Source organism: Eretmochelys imbricata, chromosome 1, assembly GCF_965152235.1.
Source record: "Eretmochelys imbricata isolate rEreImb1 chromosome 1, rEreImb1.hap1, whole genome shotgun sequence".
In the NCBI taxonomy this organism is placed as follows: Eukaryota; Metazoa; Chordata; order Testudines; family Cheloniidae; genus Eretmochelys; species Eretmochelys imbricata.
This window is the reverse complement of record NC_135572.1, coordinates 167,235,216-167,249,035: the sequence shown is the minus strand read 5'-3', so window position 1 is coordinate 167,249,035 and position 13,820 is coordinate 167,235,216. Positions and strand designations below refer to the sequence as shown.

At 39.2% G+C, this 13,820-nt stretch overlaps 1 protein-coding gene across 2 annotated transcripts in view; it reads right to left on the bottom strand.

Moving 5' to 3' along the window:
* The window catches only part of SCAF4 (SR-related CTD associated factor 4), a 70,674-nt gene that overhangs the window by 36,139 nt on the left and 20,715 nt on the right, over window positions 1–13,820 (bottom strand). For both annotated transcript variants that reach the window (XM_077819361.1, XM_077819369.1), the window contains exons 2-7: window positions 10,254–10,337; window positions 9,602–9,646; window positions 7,872–8,033; window positions 6,946–7,081; window positions 3,367–3,506; window positions 1,867–2,043 (exon numbers count right to left, since the gene is read on the bottom strand). In XM_077819361.1, the coding sequence (XP_077675487.1) occupies window positions 1,867–2,043; window positions 3,367–3,506; window positions 6,946–7,081; window positions 7,872–8,033; window positions 9,602–9,646; window positions 10,254–10,337 (744 nt within the window). The remainder of the gene's footprint in view (window positions 1–1,866; window positions 2,044–3,366; window positions 3,507–6,945; window positions 7,082–7,871; window positions 8,034–9,601; window positions 9,647–10,253; window positions 10,338–13,820) is intronic.

Sequence of the window (13,820 nt, the reverse complement as noted above, 5' to 3'; positions counted from 1 at the left end):
CTCGGAGCTCCACTGAGGATCTGCATGAGGGTGATGACCCCTTGTGCCGCAATCCCAGTAACTGGTGGTGGCATTCGGCAGATCAGTGAAAGTAACCCGGCGATCTACACCTGATGCTTAGTGAGCAATCAGTTGAGTAGCAACAGGAGTGAGTGGGCCCCTGCGCCGGGGATCGTCGGCATGCCTGTGGCGAACTGTACTGGCATTCCAGCGACCGGTAACAGCTCCCTAGACTGGTGGCTCTAACTACTGGAGTGGTGCTGTACACTGGGAGAGCGGCTTGGGCATTCCCAGCTCCGGGGCTGTGGGAACGGGTGCCGCATCTCTGAGGGTCTGCGCTGTTCCACTGGCGATTGCCTCCTCGAGCCCGAGGAGCACTGCCTGGAGTCTGGGGACTGACGTCCAGGACTCTGATGGGTGGACCAGACGTGGTGGCTCTGCACAGGAAAGCGCTGGCAGGACACTCCTTGTGGTGAGGAGCAGTGCCGCACTGATGGGGACTGTTGGAAGGGTCCCAAGGCAGATTTTCCCCTGAAGCGGAACACTTCCGTGGCCGGCACCAGTAGGGACAATGTCCTTTGCAGCCTGAAAGGCCTCTGGTGTGGATGGCACCACCAGGTGCCGAATGCATCTGTCGCTTCCTGGGGTGGCGGGCTGGTCCTGGAGTGGGCTAGGCCGCTCAGCAGGAGTTGTGGCCCGACCTTCATCTGGAGGTGAAGAGCTGCCCCTCACGGGTCTTTGCTCCCCTCTGGCCCTCTCCTTCTCTTTATGGGACAAGAGAACATCCGCTCCCAGCCTTTCTTTGCTTTCTAGCTGGTACTGGGGAGGGGGATCAATGCCGATCCGCAGTCGGGCGCTGGTGGCACACTCCGCACCAAGGCCACAGTGCTAGCAGTGGAGTCCAATCTAGACGACTCTGGTGCTGGTGTAAGTGCTGACTCCATAAGGAGCTATTAGAGGCGAATGTCCCACTCCATTTTTGGTCCAAGGTTTAAAACTTTTACAAATGCAACACTTGTCACTAATGTGGGTTTCTCCCATGCACTTCAAACAGCTACTGTTACGGTTGCTGACTGGTATAGGTTTTCTGCAATAGTCACAGGGTTTGAAGTCACGTCAGGGACTACAAACTAACACTAAACTACAGGAAGGGAACTAAACACTAACAACTTTTCAACAACTATATACATCAAAATTCACAACAAGCAGTTAAGGGGAGTAAGCTTGCTGAGGTAAGGTGATGTTCCAGCACCATCACTGGTGATAAGAAGTAACTGAGGGTGGGGGGAGCCAGCAGCACCCATTATACTGCGGCATATGCACAGCACTCCAGAGGGCGCCAGAGCATGTCCCCTATGGATACCACAGAGAGAAAAACTTCTGGCACTAGTGCATGTGGTGGCACACACACCTACAACGGAATAGACATGAGCAAGCATTCGAAGAAAAGTAAAGTTTACTTAAAGAATAGATCTAACTGTTCAAAACCAGTTTTATTCAATTTTTGAAAGCAAAAGGTCTATCCTTAATACAGGAAAACAAGAAAACCAGTGATTTGGAAGTCAAGGGACCAGAGGGAGTTGATTTTTTTTGTTCTAGCGGTTGGATATTTGGGGGTGGGTGCACACCTCTTCGCACAAAACATCACTTGGAATATTTCAGAGCTCAAGGTGAAGTCCATGTGGCCCCCAACAACCAGAGCTTTTCAGAGTCCCTGGCTTTGGGGCAGGGCACAGGCACATCCCAAAACTGGGGATCTGCACTGACAACTCTCAAAGGTGAACTTAAATTCCTGTATTTCCATCTTCCTATTAGTTACTATGTTAAAATGATCATTAGAAATGCAAACAACAACAAAGGACTTACCTTATCAAAAGACGTTTTTTGCTCAGGGGGTGGAAAAGCAGCTTTTTGTTCTGGTGGTTGTGTTGTTGTAGTCTTCAATTGAGCAGTAATAGCCTGAACCTGAGCCATCACAGTATTATCTATGACTGGAGACTGGGGTTTTGGAGGCTGCTGAAAAGTCTGAAGAATCTGCTGAAGCTTAACAGAATAGATATTAAATCAAAATGAGTTTTTCTATTTAAAAAAATATTTTTGAACTCTTAACAGAATACAGACAGAATGTTAAGACAGATACAGATATCAAAATGTATACTAGGCGAGGTGGTTAGTTTTAAGAGGAGGTGACATACTTGTGTGCAGGTATAGCACTCATTCGTTTACTCTTGATAGTTATATGGGTACCAGCAATGGATTTGTTGGGCGGGAAGTCACTAGGAAGCAGAAGGAGATTCATACAGACCCTCTTGATATGTTTGGCCCTGCTCATCCTCCCCTGAGACAATCAATTATGTTCCTCCTAAAAATAGATTCTCCTTACAAGCCCCACCAGAGCTCATTGGTTTAGTTTTTGCACTCTAGCCCCAGTAAAATTAGTAAAATGGCTGCTAGTGCAGAAGGCGAACAATGCCCTACATGCAATTTATTAGTCACAGGGGTTGTCTGTTGTAGATGAAAGCAAATATACACAGCCATGACAAATATATGAGAACAGTATGAACAGAGTGAATACTGCCATAAATCCAGGTTGGAAATTTTGTTTGCTCTAATTCAGAGGAGGATTTACAAACTGAGTAATTCAGGTCAAAAGCATATTCAGTGGATTAAGGCGGTCTCTCCCCTTAAGGGAAATATGGTGTCATCAAGAAAAAGTTAACCTGATTTTCCAAAGCATCTAAAGTCTAAAAACCTATCAATATTAAAATGGCAGGAGTGAATTCAGAGAGCTTGTTTTGAATACAAAATCTAATCCAACGATCTAGGTAGAGAAAGGTTTCAGAGTAGCAGCCATATTAGTCTGTATTCGCAAAAAGAAAAGGAGTACTTGTGGCACCTTAGAGACTAACAAATTTTCCTTTTCTTTTTAGGTAGAGTAAGTTTATATGATCCACAGGCCCCCTTCTAGTACTTCAGAAGCAAATGGATGCTTGAGTGATCCTGCTCACTCTGCAAATGTTTCATGAAGGGTGCTAAGAAAAACATAGCAGAGAAAGGGTTTCTGGATAATAAGTGCAATACACTGTTCATTACATTGATAATTTAACAGTGAAGGTTATTGGAATGTGTCAGTGAATTTTCCATAAAAATATTGTCAACTGGATGTTTTACTCATAAAGACCATCAAATGTTCAAATAAGTTACCTTAACTCTTAAATTCCATATTTTTAAGGGTTTTATTTGGGGGAGAGGAGGGGTACAGTATTACAGATTTTGTATCAAGGCTGTAGAAGCAACTGCTGTAACTAAGTTAGGTGATTTGTGTGAGAATTAAAATTACAAGTGTAACTGAAATACAGTTGTTACCTGTTGTCCTTGTGTTGTCTGAAATAACTGAGCTACAGCTGCAAAGGCATCAGAACTAGGCAACTGTGATACAGTAGGTACTGAATTACCACTGAGTTGGGTGGGTTCAGATAGAACCTTTGCTGGAGGGGGTGGTGAACCTGCAAGAGAATTACAACATTGAAAACCAGTCCACTACAATGTAAGATATTAACAGTCCACGTGTGTAATATAAAATATTTTACCGTCCAATGAAGAGATAAATACTCATTACTTTGTAAACTTACCTATCCCCCTCAAAAGAATCACTGATGTACATTAAATTCAGCCAATCAATGCATCTGTATTCCGATTTATACCACTGTGAACTAGCCCTGACAACATGCTCTAACATTCCTTTAGGTATCCCATTTACTATCTAGCACCTGCATGCTCTGTATTCAATGACAGAAAACTATGAATATTGGATCTCATAGGAGGGAGTGCAGTGCATGAAACTTTCACCCAATGTTCCATTGATAGTATTACAATTTTTTTAGAGGAGTTGAAGCTGAAAACTTACCTACTGAAATAGCACCAAACACTGCATATCAATACATTTGTAAAATAAGTTCAATTGCAAAGTTTAAGTTCGACTATTAATAATTCTTTCATTCAATGATTTATTTTAGGTTCCTATCCAATGGTTTATTTAAGGAGAAACAATATAGTTTTCATGATTCATCCATCTAAGACAGAGCCATGTAGAAACGATTACAGGATCTGTTATGGCTATTAGTTTCTCTTAAAAATCTCATTTAATCTATTTCTTATGAGCAACTCTTTCCTGTTATATATTTCCTATACTGCTGTAGAAGGAACTAGCAGTAGTACAAACCAAACTTCACATATAGAAGATTAAGTTCTCTAATGCAAAAACATCTTATACTACTACTTCCAGAAAGGACACATTCGCAATGTGTTTAATAAACTTATGTGATCAGTTCAACATATTTTAATATATTCATAGGAATTTAAGGAAAATCTAATAGCAAAAGCTATGTTTAGGACTTTGGTTTTTTAGTACCTATCCGTTGCACTTAATTCTTACACAAATGTTTTAGTGGTAGAAAATAAATTAACAGATACTTTTCATCCACAACTCCTACACACTGTAAACACATAAATACATTTTATTGGGAAATGCACTTTTTTTTCATTGAAATAATATAAACAACTTCAATCCTTTTATAATTAAGGGATACAGTTAAACACTAAGTATCAGAAAAAAAGTGAAAACTCTAATAGATTCCTTATTATGGTTGAATACAAAATTAAATACAGTAAAGATATTACTATACTGTTCTTAAGTGGGAAAATGACGCAAATATACCTGCTTCACAATATCTGAGAGAAAAGGTGGGTGAGGTAATAATCTTTTATTGGAAGCTTGTCTCACCAATAGAAGTTGCTCCAAGAGCTCTTCCTTGGGTCTGGAAAACTTACTCAGGCCCTGTCTACACTACAACATTGCTTCCGTCAATGTAAGTCACCCACTACACTGACCTAATAATTCAAATTCCATGAGAGGCATAGCGCTTAGGTCAATGTAGTTAGTGCAACGCAGTGTCCATGTGGACTCCACATTACTGACATCGCCTGTGGGCTGTCAGCTCCATGGCAGGTAGAAGGGCTCCAGCTGTCAGTGCCCCCAAAAAGTTAAATCAATGGAAGCACTCCGGTTGAGGACATGCACCTTTGACAGAGGTAGTATACTATGGACATGAACCACCACAGTATGTCGACCTAACTTAGGTTGTCTCAATTTGTAGTGTAGACAAGGCCTGGGTAAGTTTCCCAGACCTGCAGAAGAGCTCTGTGTAAGCTTGAAAGCTTCTCTATCTCATCAATGGAACTTGATCCAATAAAAGATATTACCACTTTGAGGGGCTAATATCCTGGGACCAACACAGCTACAACAATATTGCATATCACAATGCCTGACTTATTTCTATGAACCTGTGGATCTGTTGACACTTTAAATAACTGCAGTGTTGACTTACAGAAAAGGAAAGCAAACAACATTCTGAAAAATTTGTTTTCCCAGAAGTCAAATGGAAACATTACAAAATATTTAATCTTGAAATGTTTCCAAGAGCGTGATTCTGCTCAGAAAAGTTACATCTCAAGACTTGCTCACGGCGTGTATTCAGTTACACTGCTTACTTATGGGACAAAAGTAAGTTTACTATTTTTTACTCTTTGCTGGATAGGCTCCACAGTGCTATGACTGAGCTGAATTCTATTCCATGTAATGCATTAACAGAATTGTTTACTGCAGGGGCAAATTATTCCCTCTCTTACACTTATGAAATCCCTCTGAAATCAGTAAGGTTGCACAGCTAAATCCGAGGGAAAGGAGTTTGGTCTGCTAGTTACCAGTGGCAGTACAGGAAAAGAAAAAAATACAGATCACCGGTCACATCTCAGGGTGAGTTTTGCAAGGCTTTCAGTGAGTTATTAGGCATAGCAAGTGATGTGTCTCAGATCTGTTTTTCTGTATGTTTAGGAAAAGTGACAATAGGTGATGTCTTCCTAAACATTATTGAAAAAACGCTTCACAGAAATCTTGTGAGCTGACACCAGGCCTCACTTATACCAATTTAAGCCATGTACAATACTGCACATCATTCAACACCAACCCTGTATCAAAATACAAGAACTGGGGAGGTGGGGTGTCAGAAGTACAATCTAGTTATACAGGATGAGGATGGAGATGTGTGCTGCAGATGGTGGAAGGAGATAGTACAGAGAAGGCAAAAGATTGAGAAGGGGAACCAGAGAGTGGAGAATAGGTGGGGTGTTGAGTGACAATTATTTTCTTGCATTTTATGGCTAGCACCAATGAGTTATTCAGTCTAAATAACCTTGCCTCAAGATTTTTGTGTTGCAACAATACTAGTCACTAAAAATATGCTGTGTAGGTAATAATATTTTAATATACTTTAGGGCATGAAGTTTCTCCATTGTAAGATGTTCCACACTTTACTGAATCAGGTGCTTAAAGAAGGAACATGGGAACTACACACTGGGAAGTAATAATAAATCTCACAGATACAAGAAGAAAATTAAGAAGGGAGTCATTTTTAGTGGGAACATTACTATCAACACCCAATAGGTCTATACATACACCTCTACCCCAATACAACACGACCCAATAGAACACGAATTCGGCTATAACGAGGTAAAGTAGCACTCCGGGGGGCGGGGCTGCGCGCTCCAGTGGATCAAAGCAAGTTCGATATAACATGGTAAGATTTTTTGGCTCCTGAGGAGTGTTAAATCGGGGTAGAGGTGTAATCTGTTGTATGGAAAGATCCAAAGCCATATCAGTTCAAATTTTGATATTTTTCCAAAAAACATATGTATAAATATACAGCACCAACATTTATTCAGAACGTGTTCAGATTCTTCTATATAATTTTTGTGATAAAAGTGAATTTTGAAGTGCGTTAGTGAACTTGATTTACAAACATGAGGTACTTTTACCTTAGTGTACCAAACAACGACAAGTCATTGGTTCCATAACTTTTAATTTACTAGTTGTACTGACATTCATACCTTCATTATTTGTAGCATTTTCTGCCATCGGGGCTGCACTACTAGTTCCTGCTGCCATATCCAGGAGAGGCTGAATGATCTCTATTTTAAACACTCCATTTTTCTGCCAAAGGTTCAGGACACGAACTATCTTACTCTGTTCAAATAACAGAAAGTATTAATATAGAACAAAATATTCCTAACGCATAAGCTCTAAATTTAGTTCTTGCACATAAGAAGAAAGCGGTAACTGGATCAGCGGTCTTGAAGCAGCATGCTCAAATTTTAGACGCAGCCTGATTCCTTGTTACACAGGTTAGCAGGATCCACACTACTAGACCCCCCCTCTTCTTCTGATACACTGAAAGAGTTTGTGCCACTCTCTAGCAAACTCCTCTGGCAAACCAAAAGACAATTAAGAGTTGCATCCAGTCATACGGCTATTCAGGAGAGTTTGATGTGGTCTTTGGAAGAACCCCAGAAGGGGAAGGCAGAGAAGAGCCAAGAAAAGGTGAGAAAGACAACAAAAATGCAGCAGTGAAGTGGGAAAGTCTGACAAAAGGGAGTGAAAGGAAGTGAAAGAAAATGCTAGAACAGAATTTTGAAGTCGGAGGGGGGAAAAAAATAAGACTATCTGCATTTCTTTCAGCTACCAATCCAATTAACAGCAACAAGTCCCTCACAAGAAGGATGCCTGAAAAGGAAATAGTTTTGGCATGGTCTCCAACTGGACAAAGGCATGAACACAACAAACAGAATAAGTTAAAAAAGATTTTTCATCATCAGGACCTCCGCTGAAGTATTACCTCTAATATTACCACTACCCACACAAAGACGACTATGGCATTGCAGTCAAGGCAGAGAACCATCAAATTAGCTTTCATATAAGCAGAAACACACAATTAAGAATTCAGCAATTCACAACATTTAAGAAGTTTTAGCTATACCTTGTCTTCAGACGGACAGAGATATAAATACTGGAATGTGGCAGTTATATTTTTAGAGAATCTTGGCCCAAAAACATCCTTGTCTGTTCCAAATTGGTGACGAGACTGACGAACAATAGAGTCAATAACATATAATCCAGGGACTTTATATTCTGGTTTGCACTGAAAAGAGATTGTTCCCAGTTATTGCAGGCTAGCATATACAGTACTAACAGCGTAACCTCCCTAATGCCCCAATAGGTTTCAGAATCACTACAAGCAACCTGCACCTTGTACTTAAGGTTTTCCTGCAGGTCCCAATAGAAAACTTGAATTCTACTATTTACAGTTCTCTTTTTACCAGTACTATAGGGCTGTACAAGGAGCTATGTCTAACACTACTAAATCTAATAGCAAAATGTGTTAGTAACGTGTATCCTGATAAACAAAGTAGCTAAAATATTTATCTTTGAGATAGATTGGCATGGCAATACAATTTAAACTTGAGTAAAAGCACTCACATAAAGCAAATACTTAAAATATGATTAATCATGAACAACAGCTATCTAGACCTTCCCACTAATTGAAAGACAACCTACAGGAAAAAGAATGAACTGCAGCAAACCTATTTATACACATGATGCAACAAAAGTTTTACTATTTAAATCAATTTTATACTAATTAATTTTGGGGGGGGGGGCAACGTGGGGACCGAAATGAGTTAAGATAATAAATATATAGGAGGAAGTAGCGTATGAGATATTGATCTTAACAATGCAAAAAGTTAGTTCTGTTGTATGTAATAAAAAAGGTTGGAATAACTTGGAGAAAGAAGGACCACAAACAGTAGATACTGTGAAATGCAAATTACTTAAATGGGCAAATGTAGAAATCAAGAATGTAAAAAAAGAGATGACTTCCATGTATTACATAAGCATTGTGTCCTGTAATGTTTCTATAACTAAAATTAATTGGTGGCAGAGGTAGGGAGGAAGGAGATACTTTGGGACCTAGGGCGGAATAGAGGAAAGATGTTTGTGTCTCTTTATGTAGAAAAGATCCACTGTCTCCTTTGCTGCCTTAAGAAGCAGGATCTGGGACCTGAACACAACTCCTCTCTTACCTTCCAATACAGACCACCACCACTGAGACATCAAGCTAGCTCTCACCCACTTTTCAGTCTCCTTCCACTAATTTAGAATTAATTAGATGCTTGAAAATAAAGTGTTTATCCTTCTGATGTTGCCTTTTTTCATTTGGCATATATTGCTATTTCTTCCTGTTTGTCGAATGGATCTTAAATTAACATGCCTCTTGGTCTACTTTTGTGGATGGTGATGTATTTAACCTATTTTTCTAAGTTTCCAGGCGCGAAGGTGTGTAGGTTAAATTTTCTGGAAACAATCAATCATAACAGTAGTAGTAAAGAGACAAAATCAACTTGAAAAATTAGAAGAATTTGCGTTTCAAGCACTATATCTATCCTTAAATCCCACTGACAATTTCTGTGGTTTTATAATCACACTTTTTTTCATCTCCTGTTGCTGTGTGAAAGGCTCGCATGAACAGAGGGAAATGATTGACTATATACAAATTGCTGTCACATGCACATAGAAAAAAAAAAGCTGAAAAAAAGCTTTAGGTAATACTTGTAGTATTACTAGTTAATAAAAAATAGTGATAGAGCTGTGGATGTTTAAATGCCCAGTATCCCATTAAGTAAATATTAAAAATACTATAAAAGCACTTACCTTTTTGATAAACTTCTCTACTATCTGGACTACATGCTTGTAGAGCTGGAAAAGAGATATGTGATCTATTTAATCATGATCTGATTTATAGTGATGTATGATTTCAGAGGTATTTAAATTATTTGTACATATTAACAATTAGGAAAACAAATATATTCTAGTATGTGATGCACTTCATATCTCAAACATTCCTTTAAAAGTTTGCATGAAGAAAACTGACCTTGCCATTGGAAGCATCTCACATACATTAAATGAAGGCAGTACTATTGTGACAACTACTTTTTCCTTTGTTTTTAAATTTGTTTGTTAATTTTGATGCAATGGGATGTAATTGCATGCTACAACATTTTGATTTTATCAGATACAAAATCATGACAAGACTGCAAACCATAACATCAGAAAATGTCATTTTCTTAAAAGCAAGTTTGTGTTACAGTTTTGCAGAGATATTTGCAGCATAACTCAAGATAAAGAACGTTCATTCACTTTCCTTTGAAAAAAACCTCCAAAAACAAAAAAAGAGAAATCTTTACCAAGCTATAAAATTTTAGAGATCATGTAAAAGATATGCATATTTTAGAAATCAAGTACAATCCAAAAATAATGCTACTAGTATTGTCTGAATTTGTGCTCTATTTCCGTTTTTCTTTACCTTAATAGCTTTAATGGCAGCTTTAGTAATGAGAATCATCTTTGCTCGGGAGATAGGAGGTTTCATCTCCATGAGTGAAAAGAGCTAAACAGAGAAAATAAATATTAAAAAAAATTCTGAAGGAAGCAAGCAAGTTCGTCAACATAACAGTCAATGCAGATTCTTGGCAACTGTCATGCAACCAAGCTCGTGTTATAACAAGGCCTAAAATCAAGAGATTAGCCACTTCAACAATGCAATTACTGACTTGAAAGCCAATGTCTGAAGTTTTACAATCAATGTCAGGTTTTTGGGTTTTTTTAAAGCCCCATCCATGGATTTAGCTGCTGTTGTCAGAAGATTTCATGTGTCTGACTTACCAGTTATGAAACTAGGTACACATTAATTCCCAAATTCTAAACTATTTAATGGAAACAATCTGAAACCAAGGGAATAAACTGTAGTTTGACTTAAAGTTAATTAACCTGATCATCAGCAGTTTGAGCTTGATCTTGCAGTTTATACTTCTACATAGCTCTGGAGTCCAAAAAATGTTTTCCCATGCACACAAATTTTTAACCACTGAGACCATCACAAACCAATATCCTATCTCCTATTCATCTTGTTACATATAGGTATAGCAGCGTACATACTAAATACCTCTGTTTAACATTCTTGCACTAATAAGGGTGAGATACTACCACAAAAACTAACTGCATCAATTGCTTTGGAAATTTTCATACACTGAACTACTCTTCATCTAATATTACCCAGAGGGGAAGTTATTTATAAGTTCCTCAGAAATCAGAGCCAAGATTTTCGAAAGTAACTAGTGACTTTGGATGACCAATTGAGGCATCTCGAGAGCCTTATTTACAGGATTAACTAATTTGTTCAAATATAATCTAAGCACAACATTTCTGTTTTAACTACTGTACATTAAAAGTTGTCAGTGTTATTCTATTAACACCACCATTCAAGACAAAAATAGGCCTGACTGTTAAATTTCTTTAAATACCTATTTTAAAATTAATTTTAACTGTAATGGGTTTGTAAATTCTAAGAAAATTCATTAGCACCCAAAACGTTCTGTAAATTTGGGGAAGATACATGGTATTCCCCGTGCATAATAAAGCAGGGATTCAAACTGCTAAAAGTACAAAATCAACTCAACCTTAAAATGTGGATCAACAACTGGCATCTCTATAATTTAACAGCACCTGATGTGTGAAAGGTTAAAAACTTAATGGAACCATTTTCTCCTAGAGTCAGGGTATTTAACAAACATACACAGAGTCCTCTACCTCTTTAAGGTGATGAGCATTACCCTGAAAGGCAGAGTAGTATTATCTCAATTTTGTATAGAGGGAAATTTATAAACCCAGATTAAGCCTGGGTCTATACTACAAACTTACATCAGTATAACTATATTGCTCAGAGGTGTGGAAAATCCACATCCCTGAGCAACACAGTTATACAAATCTAACTCACAGCGTAAACAGTTCCTATGTTGATGGGCGAGCTACCATTGATACAGCTACTGCCTCTCAGGGAGCTGAAATACCTACGCCGATGGGAGAAGCTCTCCTGTTGGTGTAGGTAGGTAGCATCTTCAATAAGCGCTGCAGCTGTGTCACTACAGCGCTGTAAGCGTAGACAAGCCCTAAGGGACTTGAACAAGACTATAAAGCAAGTAAGAGATCCAGGAGAGGAAGTTCAAGCATCTTCTCTCCTTGTGCTGTTTCACCCCTTCTGTGTCAACTCCTCCCCACCCACCACCTAATCACAGTAGAATTCTCCAACTGCCGACACAACGGTACTTCAGAAGTCTGGGGGAGTCAATGTTATAGACTCTGAAGACAGTGAAGCCCTAGAGACAACCACTGTCCAGGGGGGTAAAAACAGGTGCAGAAGAGAGAAGAGAAACAACCAACAATTACTTCACACCAGCACTAAACTGTGCTGCTTTTGCTATATAACTATACTGAAGTCTAGATACACATACAACATCTATGTCACAATAAGCTATTTCACTTCAAAGAATAACTCACTAGAAGGACTACACCATCTTAAGAGATGGCAGGCCCTGATACACTTTCTATTTTCTACTTAGCACTTCTGACAGCACATGGCTGATCTAAAAGATCCTTCCCTCCCGCCTATCCTCCTCTCCCAGGCCCCACTGCAATAAATAAATAAATAAATAAATAAATAATAATAAAAAAAATCATGGTACTGAGTCTCAGAGTCCAGGTCAGCTGGCTCAGGCTTGTGGGGTTAAAAATAGTAGTGTAGATGTTTGGGCTTGCTGGAACCCAGGCTCTCCGATCTTCCTCCTTGTGAGGTCTCAGAGCTCAAGCTCCAGCCCAAGCCTGAACATCTACACTGCAATTTTACAGCCCCACAGCCTGAGCCAACCAATACAGGCTGTGCCATGTGTCTTATACTGGAGCACAGACATACACTTTGAGGAAATGCCACTCTTGCTCCCCCTCCAACCTAAGAATAGGTGCACCACCACTTTTTGTCCTCCCCCTTTTAGCTCCTGCCCTGTGTCATTAAGTCCACTTCTAGATCTCCCAGTCTATTAAAATGAATGTTTGCTGCTCCTTCCCTACACTGCCCTTGCTATTTAAAAGGCATGTTTACAGTATCCCAGAGTTCAGACTAAGGGGATATGAATATCAGAGCACACCAAAGTGCTGCACTTAACTCCCCCGTCTGTACGCAAACTTATACTGTCTTGAGGTTGGATGTCCAAACTCAGAGCCTGCAAGTTCACATCCGCAGCACCCCACACAGAGGAATTATAGCACAGCACTCTGGTGTGCCCTGCTAGTCACATCCCCTTAGTCTGAACTATGGGGCAATGAAGACAGGCCCTTAAGTTGCTGCTTACTATGGCAACAGGATGAAATTGACATGATTCCTGTAATCAAAAAACCTGAAAGTCTCAAAATATCCTATACACATGGGAGAGTTCAAGGTAAAAAATACAGCTATATTTAAAAAAGAAAGAAAATAAATGAGCTATTATAGAAATGATTCTATTCCTCAGGGCTGTGTAATACAGGAATCAGGACCTAGGAAATATCAGTTAAAAAGGCCTGATATCAGGATCATCATCTCCAATAAGAACCCATTAGACAAACACAACAAAGGAACAAGGAGAATTCTCTTTTGGACAGTTTAATCCAAAATAGAATTGTAGCCACCATATTAGCCCTTTTTTCTAGTATAATTGTTAAAGTCTGAGATCCTGGTAAGATGTTTAATAGCCCTGATTTAAGAGGCTGACAGATTTCTCCTCTCTTTCCAATTACTGAGGGAAAGAAAAAACAAAAGTAAATAGGTTTAGTTAAATAACTAACAAAATTATGGACTAAATACGTGCAGGCACAGAAAACAACCACCAAGCTTTCAGCATAGCTACCAAAACAAAAAAACCCAACATTGTCAATAACTAAATACAGGAAGAACAAACAAGTACATGTTTGTTTCCTTAACTACTTTCTGGACTAGGAATCTATTTTCTTTCAACAGTATCTTCCTTCAGGAGCTAGTAGAAGAGCCAACCACCACATACAG